At 43.1% G+C, this 17570-nt stretch overlaps 1 protein-coding gene across 4 annotated transcripts in view; it reads right to left on the reverse strand.

Moving 5' to 3' along the window:
- The window catches only part of JAK1 (Janus kinase 1), a 144585-nt gene that overhangs the window by 24724 nt on the left and 102291 nt on the right, over positions 1-17570 (reverse strand). For all 4 annotated transcript variants that reach the window (XM_081145546.1, XM_081145544.1, XM_081145545.1 and 1 more), the window contains 6 exons: positions 15986-16139; positions 11055-11218; positions 8756-9098; positions 6787-6972; positions 2516-2673; positions 627-750 (listed from right to left, as the gene is read on the reverse strand). In XM_081145546.1, the coding sequence (XP_081001672.1) occupies positions 627-750; positions 2516-2673; positions 6787-6972; positions 8756-9098; positions 11055-11218; positions 15986-16139 (1129 nt within the window). The remainder of the gene's footprint in view (positions 1-626; positions 751-2515; positions 2674-6786; positions 6973-8755; positions 9099-11054; positions 11219-15985; positions 16140-17570) is intronic.

Below are 17570 nucleotides of genomic sequence, written 5' to 3' on the forward strand. Positions count from 1 at the left end.
CTAACAAAAGGCATTTGTGGTCTAGTGAGGTAAAGCCAATTCTGCCTTTTATCTTAGCTTTTGGGACTTCTCTCACATTATTCCAAGCTTCCAGCTAAGCTTGAGTCACCAAAAGACATCTCTACCTGTAAAAACATGGAACAGAAATCTATCTGTTCAAATGTCTGCAGCTACAATCTGGGGGAAACATGTGAGGACAACTGCTAAGGTGGCCTTCTTGGCACTGACTTATACCAGTGAATGCCACAAATGCACACAGCTCTGGGTCTGTGCTAACCTTGGCAGTGAATATAAAATAAACTTCTCTAAACGTCACACTAAACTTCACGAGTATGGGTGTGAACTGGTTTTCTGGTCATGTTCCACCTTCTAGAACCACAGTGGACCCCTGCCGAGGGTCCCTTGAAGGAAGAAAGAGGAAGAAAGGTTATGGGGGATCTGGCTGCTGGGGAATGGCCTTCTTTTGGACAGCAGGTTGCCCCTATCAGAACTGGCAGGGATTTTCTCAAAGACCCAGACTTTTCTACCCCCACCCAAGAGCAGTCCTCTCCACAGCAGCCCCTGGACCAGGTGGCACTGGACGCCCTGTGCCATATGGCTTGACCCAAGCCAGTGTCTTGACTGACCTCAGGCTTTTCAAAGCAGGTGACGGTCATGAGGATGTTGTCAAAGTCAGTGCAGCTCCACCGCAGCACATACATCCCCTCCTCGCTTCCTTCTTGCCGCAATTTATTGATGGCGTATTCTGTGCTAGAGGCAGAGACAGACAAAGGGAGCTCACCAAACAGGAGCACTCTGAACCCCATGGGACAACCACTCCCTGAACTCCCTCAAGTCTTGTAGCCTTATCACCTTACCTGTCCTGGGTCCTAAAGTCCTCTCAGATATGATACATGAGGCAAGCAGAGATGCTGGCGAGCATTGAAACAGATCATCTGAGTCTCCAAGGTCTAGAAGAGGACTCAGCATGCTGCCCAAGGCACTGAGCCCTGTTTATCCCCAATTTCCCCATACATGCTGTCTCCAGTGCTAGTCAGAAGAGCACCCCCAAGGCCGGTGATGGGGAGCTGCCCATGATGCAGTGGTAGGGGTCCCTCTGCACCGTCCCCAGGCAGCACAACTAGAACAGGAGCCTCAGGAAGGTGCAACTTCGGGGTTATTCTATTCATTGCTGTATCCCCAATAACCAGAGCACCCTTGGGCTCAAAGTAGCTGCTCAATAAACGAGTAAATAATTAAATAATTAAATCAGTGCCCCAGCCTTTATGAAGCTCATATTTTGGATAGGGAAAGTAGGCAGACAAGAAACAAATGGACACAGAAATAAACATGGTGTCAAGAGATAATAAATGCTGAAGAAAAATAAAGCAGAGTAAAGGAGCCAGGAAGTGCAGGGTGAGGAGGGGGAAGAGGTATTGTTATTTTATAGAAGGTGATCAGGGAAGACTTCATTGATAAGGTGATATTTGAGCAACACCTGAAGAAACTGGTGGCTATGTAGATTTTGGAGGAAGGGCATTCCAGGCCAAGGGAAAGCAAGTGCCAGGGCCCTGAGGCCCAACTGTGAAGGACGTGCTTCACTATAATGCTCAGCCCCTTGCTCTGCAATTCTTTGTATCTATCTCCCTGGGGGTCTGTAAGCCTCTCTAGGCCAGGGTTCACCCACTTATAAACTACCTGTCCACAGGTAACTGGAATCGGGAAGAAGGTGGGAACTGTGTCATGTGTAAAGCAGCTAAAGAGATGCTTCCCCAGATATATTTTGGTCTGGAAAGAGAGACTGAGAAGAAAAACTGCAGCTGTTTTCCTTTGCCTGAAGGGCAGTCATATGAAAGGAGAAGTGAACCAAGACCTGTAGCTTCAAATAGCAGAACTCCAATGAGCAGGCAGAAGTTACAGAGATGCAAATTCAATCCCAGACCAGAAAGGTATATGTGTCTGGAACTGTTAGAGCTGGAATCTGCTGGCTGCCTCACGTAATACTAAGTAGCACATCCCCAGAGCTATATGAGCACTGGCTACCAGTTCTGAGATGCAGGAGGGACAAAATTCCAGCAAGGCCCCTTCCAGCTCTAGGCTTGGTTGCCCTCCCTGTCCCCACCATTTATCTGACACTTTACAACAAGCTGACTCAGGATTCTATTATTTACTTCTCTGTCTGATGTTGAGACCTGTTCCTATCTCTCAAGTCACTCACAATGTTTGGCACTGCGAGGGATTAGGAAGTGTAGCACTTCTTGGTCAGCTGTGAAGAGGTGAGGGGTTAAACTACGAGGAGACCCAAGTGAGGGAGAAGAGGTGAGGAGCTGCCGCAGACCAAGATAAAAGATGACAGGAATGCCTGACCAACAGACAACAGGCATTTATATAGGGCACCAAGTCAGAACTAAACAACATGCTCAACTGGCCCCCACCTAAACAACCAATGACACCTGTCTGAGGAGGCCATGCACACCATCACTAAAGTGAGGGCTCTTTTCACACTGTAGGCAACTGAAAAGGTAACAGAACCAACCAAATTGGACCGTGACAGCCATTCTGTATGTTGTGGACGATCAATGGGGGAGCCACATCGGTGCAGAGGTAATGATGGGCGTCTGCTGTGAGCCGAAAGTAGCCGTCTACCAGGGACACAAAGGACAAGGCCTCCTCGTGAGAAGAGAGCTTCAGTTCCTGGTGAGAAAGAAGAAAATGCCCATGTTACATAGTCTGCCTACCATCTTAAGCAGCTGACTCTACAGGGAGGTACACAGGGAGCAGATATTTAAAACACAATGGAGAATACATGACCCTAAAGGGAAACTCGTTTTGTTGATAACTGTACCCCTTACATTTATATAGGATTTTGACTGTTTGCCACTTTAACTATTATCTTAAAACTATCAGATGAGATACTGTGTGTTTGTGTGTGAGGAAGGGTGGAAGGGGGAGCTGTGGTAGGCAGGAGACCTGTGAAGAAGCTGCTACCTGGGTGCAAATGGAAAAGCCAGCCAGAATCAAGGTGGCAGAGGCATAGAAGTGGAGATGGGAGGGGCAGAGCATGTGTAAGTGGTACCCAGGTCTTAGCACTAAGCAATGACCAATGCAGTAGGCATTATACCTGTTTCATAGAAAAGGAAGCAGAGCATACATAGATGCTTCATCTCATGCACAGTTGGTCTAGGTGAAACTCCTGGATTTTAATTCAGGAATGGCCCCAGACACAATGATCAAGTTACTAGATTAAGTCCAGGGACCTCTGAGGGTGTAGAGGTGGCAGAGAATCCTACTCAAAGTGGGAGAGGAAAAGGCAAAAGTGAAGAGGGAGGGAATTTCCATGCAAGGGAGGTTCTCAGAAAAACACTTGGAGGCTTCAGGTAGTTTGTGTGTGTGTGTGTATGTGTTTGGTCTTAATCATATAGTCCTGAGCAAAGGTTGCCCATTTGAGAGGAGCCATGGGGTCAACCAGGAACATCTTCTGGGGAAGGAAGGTATATAAAGCCTTTATTTAGAGCTCTGACTCAAAAAAATATTAAAAAGCACCTGAGTCTTAAAAGTAGAACACAAAGAGACTTGAGTATAAGACTTTTTCCACTGAAATGAAAAAAGAACCTAGTGGCAAAGAAAAACAGACCAGTGAAGGGGAAGGGAGCAGATAAAAGCAATAGGAAAGGACGGAGGTAAGGGGGCCAAGGCACAGTGAGCTGTGATGCCAAGGGAAGGGGGCGCTGGGGTTGTGAGCCAGGGAGGCCAAGAGAGTGCAGGGCCAACACAGGGGTGGCAATTCAGGAAGGAGAGACTGCTAAATATGCTTCCTTTCAGATATAACCTAGCATCTACCTGCAGATCCCTAAAGAGCAAATTCAAGATGGTCTGGTTTGGGTAGCCTTTCATCCAATCATACGAGCGAGACCAAGTAAGCACTACGTTCCCTAAAAGGGGAAGTCTGAATGGAAATAGGAGACATTAAGGAAATGCAGAGAGAAGAGAGAAATCAAGATATGATTTTATAACATGCTAGCATCATGCTTTCCTGAAAGAACAGCTTAGAAACCCCTTGGCTATGAAGGGACAGAGGAGTGAAACAAAAATGAGAAAGTATCCACAGTGTTCACCCACAGGTTCCAGACCAAGCTCATCTGGGTTCAAATCTCTTTATCTCCACTTGCTATTATTATGTGCAAGCATGTGTAATCATTTTTATAGGTCAAAAATTGTCAAATATTGGCAACTTCAAATATTGGCAACTTCTAATAGCTGTGTGACCATGGGTAAGCTACTTAAACCTTTTTGTGTCTCAGTTTCCTCCTCTGTAAAACAGGAATAATAATATACCCACCTTATAGGATCAACATGAAAATTAAGAGTTGAGATTTGTAAAGTGTTCAGAATAGGAAGTGCCTGGCATGTAGTAAGAGCTAGTGTCTGTACAAGAAAATAAAGTAATGGGGAGATCAAGTATTTATTTCTTCCTGACTTCTTCTTGCTCCCTACATAGCACTGTAGCTTGGCAGAGTCACTGACCCATATGGTCAGAGTGAACTCTGACTTAAATGACAGGTGTACCAAATGGGTGCCAAAACTTGCCTCTGTCAGGCAGGACAGGACAGGGGCAGGCTCCCAAAAACTGTACCAGCTGGCTGCTGCTCCTCTGCCACGCATCTGCAGGGTTTGGCCATGTTGAGGAGCCAGACCACAGGTGTGCCAATCTTCCCCTCACTATACAGTCTCTGGATGAGAGAATGCCTTGGAAACCTCAGCAGCACAGGCGGACCTGCCACTTTCTCACTCCGTGACCTGCACAAGTTTCTACACATCTCCTAAGTCTCAGACTCCCCAATGGAAATGGAGCCACACTTCCTCATCTAAGGTTCTTGTAAGGACTAAATAAGACAATGGAGACACAGCCTATAACATGGCCTACTATCTACAAGGTGCTGAATAAATAACACTTATTTTTTATTTCCTCCTATTTTCCATCTTCCCACTAACATCTATCTGGGTTCTTTTACTCTCTCTGCACGTTATTTTTTACTATGCTTCCCTGATGAAATTAATGTATGTTTATTGTTTTAAAAAGGGGGGGATAAGAAAATTAAAATCACCATAATCCCACTATAAGTAATAACTGTTAATATTTGATTACTTTTTTCTAAGATCATATGAGGTATATACATACCTTTTCAATGGTTTTTGAACAAAATTGGTACCATTCTACAGATAGTTTTATATTCTTCTCTTTCCCATTTATAAAGCATTTTTCCAATTAAAGAAATCCAGCAATTTATTTATATAATATATTCTCATTCACAGATCACTGCCTGCATCTCACTGTTTGTGCACAAATGCCTAGGAGCCTGAATGGAGGGACATAGCAATATCTCCTTTTTTTTTCTTTCTCTCCTCCCCTTCTTTCTTTTGTTCTTTTTGTTAATCCTCACTCAGGGATATTTTTTCCACCAAGTTTTAGTGAGAGTGGAAGGAAGTGAGGGGTGGGGGTGGGGGTGGGGGTAGGGAAAGAGAGAGAGAGAGAAAGAGAGAGAGAGAAGCATCAATGAGAGAGAAATACATTGATTGGTTGCCTTCCGCACATGTTCTGACCAGGGCCAGGGATCAAACCTAAAACCCAGGTACGTGCCCCTGACCGGGAATCAAACCCATGACCCTTCGGTGCATGGCCAATGCTCTAACCACCGATCCACACAAGCCAGGGCATCAATATTTTCCAGAGTTTCAATACATGTAGCCAAACTGTTTTCCAAAACGTACACCAAAAGACAAGTTAACGCCCTGCGTCATCCTATACACCAAAAGGTTGTGGATTAGATTCCCAGTCAGGGCACATACTAAGGTTGCAGGTTCTATCCCAGTCGGCTACATACGGGGAGGCAACTAACTGATGTTTCTCTCTCATATAAATGTTTCTTTCTCTCACTCTCCCTCTCTCTAAAAAAAGAAAAATCAATAAAAGCATATCCTCAGGTGAGAATTAAAATAAAGACATATTTTAAAAAGACAGTTACTGTAAAAGGGTGGCCGTCTGTCCTAAACCCTATCACCAGATTCTTTCCCAGCAATGAGTATTTGCCAAATTTTAGGCAAATACTCATAGTATTTCCCTAGTGTTAACTACCTTCACTTTGTGAGGGCACCCTGCCTCACCAGCCCATTCTCTCCACATGTTGTCAGCCGTGACTTCTCTGACACAAACATGTATATTTTGGCAGGGTTCCCACTTCCCCTGCCAAACTGGCCTGCTTGTATAGGTTATGTCTTCAAATGATACCAAAAGAGAGGAAGTGAGATTGAGCACCACTTCCTCTGTCCGGCAGTCACTTGGGTGTGCCTGACACCACGATGAGAACGGCCAGGGTGGCCACAGCCACCAGCGTGACAGTCTGCTAAAGTGCAAAGCGGGGCTTCCTACCAACCTCACCACTGGCTCTGCAGAGAGGCCGCACAGGGGCCCTGGGGGGAAACACTGACATTCACTGATCTTTTTTTTTCCTTCAAATCCACACACTTTGTGAACTAAGTACTGCTGCAGAAATGTCTTTGGGAGGGCCGCAAACCCTGAAACGGATACACATCTGCAAGACCAGACCAAGGCACTGGAATGTACAGGTGTTAACAAAAACGGACGTCATCATGTCAGTGTCAGCAAAAGGGACCTTCTGACTTAGGGAGGACAATCCTCAGGCTCTCTCTGGGATGGGACCTCTGAGAAGCACGTGCTACATGCCTGTCCCTGGCAGAGTCTTCCTCTCGCCACCAGACACAGGATGAACAGCTCTGGCAGGGACTCACCATTTTCCTGTTGTCCTGCTTGTTAATGCTGACGGCCGCGTCCTTGATCACAATGTGGGTGATCTCGGGGAAGTAGGAAAAGCTGCTCCACTCCTCGCGGGCCTTGCTCTTCTCCTCCTCCTTCTTGTGTTTATTTTCAAGTTTTTTCCGTTTCAATTTATTTTTTTCCTTTTCAACAGGAACAACCTGACAACATGCATAAAAGTGAGAGAGCTGAGTTGGCTTTCTCGTTTTCTGCTGGTGGAAGGTCACTGCTCCTGGGGACACTGCGGGGCCTGCATCCGAGGAGAAGCCAGCCTGCCTGGGTTTCAGAGACTGAGAGAGGATGCCTAGGGCTAGGGCCACAGTTTTGGTCCTATCAGGAAATCATGGATTTTTATACCTAGAGGAAACCTTAATGAACACGATGACTAAACTCTTTACATAACCTATGATGCACAAGTAAACTCAGAAAGGCAAATAACTAACTGCACACTAGATGGGTATCTACAGTCAGGTCCCCTCCCTCCTGGACTCCTGGTGTTTCAACAGGCAGAGAACACGCTCTTCCCAAATACGACGGGACAGACCGTGGGCTTTCTCTCTCCACCATCTATCACTGTCTCAACTTCATAACAACTTTCAAGTGAAAATTTTCAAAAGAAAGTATAAATAATCCAGGGGAGTCATGGCAGCGTAAGTTTAAATATTTTGTGTAGCATGAGTCTTGAAGACTAAAGATCTGGGTTAAGATCCTGCCTTTGCCAGTTACTTAACTAGTTAGTTCTCCTCTTTGCACCTCCATTTCCCTATCCATAAGGCAGAGACCTTACATCTTCACAAGGTTCTTTGAGGGTTAGGTAAGTTCTTATTAACACAGCACCTACTATATAGAAAGCGCTCAGTAAGTATGAGGCACTGTTATTTAGCAAGAGAATAAAACAGGAGAAAATGAATCTTACCTTTAATATTATTATTTATAATGATGATGATGATGGCAGCTATAGTAATTAACTGAACATTTATTATATGTGAGGCTCTGTACTAAATGACATTTAGTTCTCTCAACAACCTTATCTGGTAGATACAATTTAATGGTAAGTATGTGGCTGATCTAGGTGAAATAACTAACCCTCCCAAGGCCATGTAACTATAAATAGTGAAGCTATGATTAGTTAGAACCAGGTATATTTAGATTTAAAACTCATGCTTTGAAACTACTCTGCTCTATTGCCTCATTCAACAAATACTTCAAAAAGAAGCTTCAAATTAAAAAATCAAATATCCTATGTCATGAAGCCAGAGGCCTAAGTTCAATTTTTGGCATAATCACTTATTAGTTATGACCTTGGACAAGTTTCTTAAATTCTCTGTGCCTCTGTGTTCATCTATAAAACAGAGATAATGGCAGTATTCCCCTCAAATTTGTTTTGTTTTTTAAGGAATAAATGAGTTAATAACATGTAAAATGCTTGGAAAAGTACTCTTGGTACACGGTAAACACTCAGGAAACATCTGCTGTTATTATATTATTACATATTATATATGTTGCTATATTTCTCTATTTCCCTACAAAATTCAATAAATGTTTATTTAGATCTACTGCTACATGCAATAAAAGATGAATGATAGCCCTAGCCAGTGTGGCTCAGTTGGTTGGGTGTTGTCCTGTGTACCAAAAAGGTTGCCAGTTGGATTCCCAGTCAGCGTACATGTCCTGGCTGCGGGCTCAATCTCTGGTACAGGGTGTCCAGGAGGCAGCCGATTGATGTATCGCTCTCACATAGATGTTTCTCTCTCTCCCTGTCCCTTCCTTTCTCTCTAAACATTAAAAAATCTTAAAAAAAAAAGCTGAATGATACATGGTCTCCAGCCTAAACAAACTCAGCTGACAGGGGTGATGGGCATGCAAACAGGTAATTACAATCGGATAAACAGAACATACTATGTGACACAGGATGCTCTGTTTTGATCAGCTATTGCCACTTACATTTGGTTTCTGCCTCCACTGAATTCCAAGATTTCCAGTCACCATCACTTCATAGTAGAGAACGTTTCCACTGTCATTCGTATTAAACCGATTGATCTCATTTTCTGATGAAATCAGTAACATGGAAGTCTCAAATATTTCAGCACCATAATGTTTTGTCAAAGTTTCCAAGGTAGCCAGGTATTTCACCTTCAGGTCATGAGTGGACACACTGCTGTCACAAATGGTCTTGTTGTTAAATTCCTTTAGGAAATCCTTGAAGACATTATTTATCCGCATCCTGGTAAGAAGGTTCCTCTGTCTGATGGATTTATTCAATGTTTCTGGAATATATCGCTTGTAGCTAAAAGAAAGTAGAAAAAAATGTGGTTTTTTCCCCCCACAAACAGGTTAGCAGAGAAGAGTTTAGAAACAAACCTAAGTCTATAAGTCTTCCTTGCACTTGTTGCCGGATGAGAAAGAAGGATCTACTCCCAGCCATTAGATGGAGTAAGGACCGAGGAGGATAATCATTAGGAGGAAGAGGTCAATAGGGACTGAAAGAGAATAGAAAAGTACACGTTCCACAGACTTTATTGAGATGGAATTCCTGTGAGTATCATCAAATTTTATGGGTCACAAAGGAAGGCTGCGAAATTGACTTATCTATGTTTTTGCTTGTTAGTGTCACTGTTCCTGTGCACACTGGTACTCACATAAACATACTATACAGCATCAATTCAAAAGTGGTCTGAAAGGTGTCAAGAGTGATTATTGGTGCTTTCTATGTTCTATTTGCATGTCTGTTTTATATTTTTTCTTTTCTTTTTTTAAATATATCTTTACTGATTTCAGAGAGAGGAAGGGAGAAGGAGAGAAAGAGAAACATTAGTGATAAAAGAGTCACTGATCGGCTGCCTCCTGCACGCCCCCTGCTGGGGATGGAGCCTGAAACCCAAGCATGTGCCCTGACAGTGAATCTAACTGCGATTTCCTTGGGTCATAGGTTGATGCTCAACTGCTGACCCATGCCTCCAGGCAGTTTTATAATTTTTTCTATGAAGATCACACGTTGTTATTAGAAATGAAAAACTGTATCAAAGCTAATTAATACAAAAGACTTAGTGTTTGCCATGTGAAAATGTCCCAACAAGTAAACTGAAAGAATATTATCCATCAGAGGGTTAAGGGGGCAGTATCTATGACTAACAGAATCTCAAACTGCTAAACCATGAGCCAGTTTTAAAGAGAGTAAGAATACCCATGAAAGAAAGAACAAGTCCACTGGGGCCAAGTGAGTGGGAAAACTGCTGTGCCTGTCACTCTAGGCCTGAGACAGCACCTGGCACAGGGTAATCCCTGCTGCGTGAATGGTTCCAAAACAGTGGAAACTGTGCAGCTAGTAGTTTATCCCCAAGTTTCATAATTTTTATTAGGTTAATGCAATGGAGGGGAAGATCAGAGGAGAGTTGTTAGCCTCTTGAAAAAATAAAGAGGAGGTACCCAAAGAGTAAAAGCCACAGGGGGAAAAAAGAGAGAAAGCAGTGATACAGCATATATCTAATCAGTCCTTGCATTACTGAGGAGCCATTCGTGATCTGCTCTAGACTCCTCTGGTCAAGGGCAGAGGAGATACAAAGAGATACAAGAAGTAACCTTACGAGAAAATGCATGTTGTCTATCACAAATTTTACAGCTCCATACAATTATTTCCTCTTCAAAATGAGGCTGTCTTCATTTGTGACAACCACGAGAGCTCCCTGGAAAAAAATACTGTATTTCATAGATGTGTGGAAATTACACAGACTGACCATTTCTTCACAAAGACTTGATTCACAACTGATACTTTTAAGTAAATAAAATTTCCTTAAGATAACAGTTGATCATCCTTCACATTAGAATTAACAGCTCTCTACTGAACTCTAGTTCAGGCTAGGGATGGTAGTAGCTACCTGTAGAGCTGTAGTGAGAAAGATTTTAAGATGGGTCCAGCACACAAGGAGAAAGTGCAATGACAGATGGCAATGCCAACTATGGGCAGAGAAGGAAGGGGAGGGCATGTGCGCCAGTACTTTGACTGGCACCCCCCTCCAGCCCAGAAGATTCACTCTAATACAAATTTCTGAGGTCATCAGCAAACATTTAAAATCAGGACACAATCCTAATTGTGCTACTTTTTATAAATATTCTAAAAAACATTTGTACTCTGAAGAGAGGAAGGGTCAGCCAAAAGCTGGCAGAGGTCAAACTGAGATGATCGAGAACATACAAAAATAACACCATCCCCACAATCAATTCTTTATCCAGAAGAAAAGCTTACCTGATGTCCTTGGGGAGTTCTGGCAACTGCATTTTCTTTATCATGGCATAGTGGGAGATGGCCAGGACGGCCATCCCCAGACACTCGTTCTCGATGTCGTGCCCATCCTGCTCTGTCTTGGGGTCTCGAATGGGAGCCAGGCATTTGACCAAATCATACTGTCCCTTTAGAGCAGAGGTGAGGAGAAATGAATTACCACTTAAGTTTCAAGTGTCCACCCATGTTTCTGATCTTGAGAGGAAGGTTCTCCACACAGGGAGGTGCTACCCAGAAAAGCAATACAACAATGAGACTAACACAATTGACACTTTGCAACAAACAAGTGCTGGCGAGGATGTGGAGAAAAGGGGACCCGTGTGCACTGTTGGTGGGAATGCAGACTGGTGCAGCCACTGTGGAAAAGTGGGAGGTTCCTCAAAAAATTAAAAATGAAACTGCCTTTTGACCCAGTGATCCCACTTCTAGGAATATATCCTCAGAATCCTGAAACACCAATCAGAAAGAATACATGAACCCCTATGTTCATTACAGTGTTACTTACAATAGCCAAGATCTGGAAACGGCCCTAATGCCCATCAGCAGATGAGTGGATAAAAAACTTGTGATACATTTACACAATAGAATACTATGCACCTATAAAAAGAAGGAACTCTTATCCTATGCAACAACATGGATGGACCTGGAGAGTATTATGCTAAGCAAAATAAGCCACCCAGAGAAAAGACAAATACCATATGATCTCACTGATATGTGGAATCTAATGAACAAAATAAAATAACAAACAAAATGGAACCAGAAGAGTGGATACATGATACAGACTGGTCAGTGCCCAAGGGGAGGGCTGCAGGGGTGTCTGGATAAAGAAAGTGAAGGAATTAGCTAAAGAACATATATGCATACCCCATGGACATGGACAATAGTATGATGAAGGCCAAAAGAGGGAGAGGTGCGGATGAGGAGAGGTGGGCAAAGGGGGGTGAGGGGAAACACCTGCAATAATGTCAACATTAAAAATTTTTAATAACAGCAAAAAAGATTGATAGTTTGTCTGACACCAAAGCTCTTTCTCAACAGCTGGGTATGACGGGGCTCAGAAGATGTTCTCACTCATTTAACAAATATTTACTGAGCATATGCTAGGTCCTGGTGAACAGCATGAACACACGGAAGCCCCTTCATGGGGCTTACCATATAAATGGTGAACAGTAGCATGTGCTAGGCTTGGACTGCATCAAGGCAAGGGAAGGTGACAGCTGGCCAGGGTTTGATCATTCACTAATTCCACAAGTACATACTGAGAACATCCTTGTCTAGGAACTGGGTATACGATGGACAGAGCACCATTCTGATGTAGACTTAGAGAAAGGGGAAGGAATGCACCTTCTACAGTGCCTCATTACCACATGTAAGTTTCTTTCAACATCTGCTGCTCAAGTTTCCAGCAGCAAAATGTATCACCAAAATACACCCCACCCCCTCACTGATGGGAGGTGCACAGCATTCCAAGAGCCAATGAGGGCTTCAAAAACAAAAAATAAAACCAAAAAGCAGTACCCACCACCTGCCATATACAGAGTGATGAAGGCAATGTCAATGCTAGCTGCCCTTCATAAAACCCTAACTTCAGTGCTAGACACTACGCTAGGTTCCTTTTATTTACTGTCACTTATCTTTACAACAGCCCTATGAAGTAGATGGTAAACTAACATCATCTCTACCTAACCAACATGGAATCTAAGGCACCAAAGGTTAAATAAATTCATTCACTCATTTGGTAGTTATTGATTACTGAGAACCAACTACAGGTCAGATGTTATTCTAGGCGATAGGGATATAGCAGTAAACCAAACAACATCCCTGACCTTATGGAGATTCCATTCTAAACAGAAAGAATAAACAAATAGAAATATATAACATCAGGTAGTTATAAAAAACAAAATCAAGTAGAAAGTATGGCGTGAAGGCCAGGGACTGGGTGAGTGGTGGGGTCAACAGTCAGACCTGGATGTGACTCAGGGCTGTGTTTCCTCAATACGTGCTACATCCACAAACAGTCTTCACTAACTTAAAAATACAGTACTCTTGAGGACTGGGAACTGTTTAGCCTTTCTCTAGCTTGAACAGAGGTAGCCATAATGTCTGGGGGTGGTGTTCCCACATAAATAAGCCACTCTTTTTCCCTGAAGGGACTTTACTTGAGTGGTTTTGGATGGAGGATTCTCACCACAGCAGTTCCCCTTCTTTCCAAGGTAGGACTTCTTCTTTCTCTCAGGTAAGAAAGGAACACTGACCACTTCCACATGCTACTGAACACAGACAACAATCATCTATGCCAGCAATGTGTGAAGAGCAGAACAAAAGTCACAACTATTTTGTTCTGTAAACATCACTGTAAACCTCAAGTAACTCATTCCTAAAGCTCCAAAAGGTCAGATAATAATGCAATACTCAACTCGTATGGCACACTCTGCCTTTATACTTCCTCTCCCCAAAAGGTAAAAGAATAAATCTCAGCTAGAAATATATAAAACTGGGAGGCTGAATTAAAAAAGACCAATCTGATAATGGCCAGTTCATTTTCTCTGCACAGCACTTCCCCAAGCTGTACACTTCTCTGCTGTGTGCATGGGATGGTGAGCAATCAGGAACTAAAGTTGTACCTGGAGTATAACTGTGACAAAATCACATATATGAAAGTATGTCCTAAGGAACTAATAAGACGCTATACATAAACATATATGTATGAGGCTGCTCACACAGCCTGTAACAGTGAGAAAATAACAGGGAAAACTTGAGAAAAACCACAAATGTCCAGAAATAAGAGATTAGTTAAATAAATGATGGCTTTCCTCTGGATTCCTCCTCATACTCAATTTCCTACCAAAAATCTCCACTTGTATGTCTCACAGGCATCTCCAAAAGAAGACATCTAATTCCAGTTCCTTCTCCAACCTGTTCCTCTCAGTATCCCCATTACCCATTCAAATATTGCCCCAAACAGAAATCTCAAATCTTTGATTCTTCAAAATCTCTTACCTTCCACAACCAGCCCATCAGCAAAACATATTAATTCTACCTCTAAGAGTAGTCAGAGATCCATCCATTTTTCTGTAACTCTCCTGACACTACACTAAAGCCAAACCAGCACCTTCTCCCACCCGGATCAATCAGAGCACCTCCTCAGCTGAAGTGTACTCTCAGTTGCAGCACAATCCACTTTCCATACAGCAAGAAGAATCATCATTTACTTCGAACATAAATAAAATCAAACCCTCCGAAGAGCTCTTAATCACACTCAGAGTAAGTGAAAATATAGCCCCTCACCAGCACATACAAGTGTGATCAGCTCCAGTCTCCCCCACCAGTCTCATTCCTTATCAGGGCCCTGCCCTTCTCCAGCACACTGATTCTTCTCAGGGCTCACCTACCTCAGGGCTTCCCACATTCTGTTCCCTCCATATCAGATGTTTTTAAAAGGACAGATTTTGCCCCTGAGGGGATATTTGGCAAAGTCTGCAGACATTTTTTTTATTGTCACAACTGGGAGGATGGTGGAAGCCAGGGGTTATGAGTAAATATCCTACAATAAGCAGTCCCTCACAACAAAAAATTATCCAGCCCAAAATGTCAGCAGTGCTGCTGTTGAAAATCTTTGCTCTACATAGAAGAAATCCTTTTCCCACTCCTCCCTTAGAATTGCACACTCTTTATTCTTCAAGATTTGATATAAATATCACCTCTTTGAGGGACCTTTCCTGATCACACTGTTTAAGTTAGGTCTCCCTGGAGCACACCCCTCCCCATGGTCTCTATCACAAAAGCTTTTTCCTTCATAGCGCTTTGTCACAATTTCTTACGTATTACCTATGTATCATTTTATTTTATTTATTTATTTATTTCTTAAATATATCTTTATTGATTTCAGGGAGAGGAAAGGAGAGGGAGAGAAAGAGATAGAAACATCAATGATGAAAGAGTCACTGATTGAGCCCACAACCCGGGCATGTGCCCTGACCGGGAATCGAACCCCGATCGCCTGGATCCCAGGTCGACACTCAACCGCTGAGCCACGCCCGGCCGAACCCTATGTATCATTTTAGTTGCTTGCTTGTTTTTTGTTTGCCCAACTTGACTTTATGTCTGATGCCTGCAGAGACCATGTCTGTCTTGTTCACAGTATCTGCAGTGCCCCAGCAAAGAGTATACACTCGGGAAATATTTGTTGAATAAACAGATTATTATGAAGTCATTGAAATACCACAGATCTATATTTTAAATTGACAGGTGAAGGACCATCAAAAGGATGAATAAAAAAGCAATTTATAAAATGATATAAACAGTAAAATGTTTTCAAAAACAACACAGTGCACAACACATATCTGCACGGTAAAATCAAAAAGCACAAAAACAAAAATGTTATATGAATATATATTTTATATATATGCTATCTCAGGGTAATGTAATTTAGATGACTCTAACTTCTCTCTGGCTTGTTCCTAGTGTCTGATCTTCCTACCGCCACTGTGACTCGGAGTGACCACCCCCTTCCTCCCCAAACGTTACTGTGACTGCCGAGAAATGCCTTTGTTAGCCCCACTGAACTACACCTTCCCTTGCTTACAGGTTCCCTCTGCACTCTCCACAGAAGGCTGCAGATGAGAAGTAAAATGGTAGGAGGTGAAGGGGAAAGGAAAGCAATGGGGAACAAGTGAAGTCTAGAAAACCCACAGTGGGATAAACAGCCCCCTAGAACACAGGATTGCTGCCTTCCCCCTCTTCACTTGGGGCAAGTTCAGGGGTGGCAAGAACTGCCCACAGAAGAGGTCAGAAAGTATCCTGGCTACCACCAAGTTCAGCTGCTGCAGGGACTCTGAACCCTACAATGCCTCACTCATTCCATGAACTCCAGGTTCCCCTGGGCCCAAACTTACCTGAGCAAACAGATACTCCAGGGAGCTGGCGTCAAGAAGAGGAGTTGCATCTGGAACTTTTTTTTTCTCGTAGCCATTTTTCTGCTTCTTTGGAGAATGTCGCCACACTGACTGCTCATTATCATTGGTCCCATGCCAGTTGGTAAAATAGAACCTGGAACGTAGTAAAATAATGTCAATTGTGGAAACGGAGACCTTGAAATATTTGGGAGAGGTGTCCTGGTTCCACTGGAACTCATCAGCGCCCAAGGCCAACCCTCACTGAGAAGAAAGCAGACAAACCTTTCATCTGTAGCACACTTCACTGCTTATGAGGTCCTTCTCTCTTCATTCTTACAACACTCCGTGAAAAACATCCTGCTAGAACCTCATCTATGACTCAGAGAGATAAAGTGACCTCCTGAAGATCACAAAGACAGCTCCTGTAACTTTCACTGTCTTCCTAAATAGGAAAACACTGCTGATGAAGTAGAGGCTAGCCCAGCAACTCCTTACCTTTAATAATGCCATCTTGCCTTGAATCTAAAACATTTTATTCACATTTTAACATTTCTGTAATCTAGTGTCATCACACAGCCAAAAGGTACAGCTAATATGGCAGTGTTTCCTATTTCTCAAATTGCTGTTAATAAATTGATGATTCATGTTATAATAAACAGAATTTTAAAACAGGAGAAATAAATGAACATTAATTACTTTAAGTACCAGCTTGTAGTGTTGTGAATTAAATTAATAAGCACTTTATATACAGTATGCCATTTAACCCTCAAAGCAACTATACCAGATAGATTTCATTGTTTCTATTTTACAGAGGAAGAAAACTGAAGTTTCAAAAGGCTAGGTGACCTAAGACTACAAACCTGTTCTCTTAACTGCCACTTTCCTTTGCCGCCTGTAAGAGAAGCACAGGAGTCCTGGAATGTGTAAGAATGACTGAGCCAAGCTGACCCAGGCCATCTCTAGGATATAGACTCCACTGGTTCCTGGTCTCTCTCCCTTGACATGCCCATGTGCTAATGAAAAACAATCACAGCACGGAGAAACAACAAATAAAATTGCCTCCCCAAAAAGAACTGCCCTACACCTCAGACACTTGTCACTGTGCTGTATCTGCACAGCCTAGCACATGCGAGGCCCTGTGATGCAAAGGGTCTCAGAAAAAGCACAGTCCCTGCCCTTGGTGAGGTTCCCTGTCTACATATCCACATGGCAACCAATTCCAACAATAATAATAAAGTCACATACAAGGGGGCACATCTCATAAGCAGGACTACACTGTGATTTTCATGGGCCCCATACACTTTTCCCTTCCTCCACCGATTGGCTGATTCCTGCATGCACACCAACCTAGAATCAAACTTGCAACCTGTGTATGTGCCCTGACCAGGAATCTGAACTATGACCTTTCAGTGTACAGGACAACACTCCAAAGAACTGAGCCACACTGCCCAGGGCTATTTATTGATTTGCGAGAGAAAGGAAGGGAGAGGAAAGGAGAGGAAGGGAGAGGGTGATAGAGGCAGAGATCAATTTATTGTTCCATATATTTATGCATTCATTGGTTTCTTCTTGTATATGCACCTGA

The sequence above is a fragment of the Miniopterus schreibersii genome (genome assembly GCF_964146895.1).
Source record: "Miniopterus schreibersii genome assembly, chromosome: 8".
NCBI classification, from domain to species: domain Eukaryota; kingdom Metazoa; phylum Chordata; class Mammalia; order Chiroptera; family Miniopteridae; genus Miniopterus; species Miniopterus schreibersii.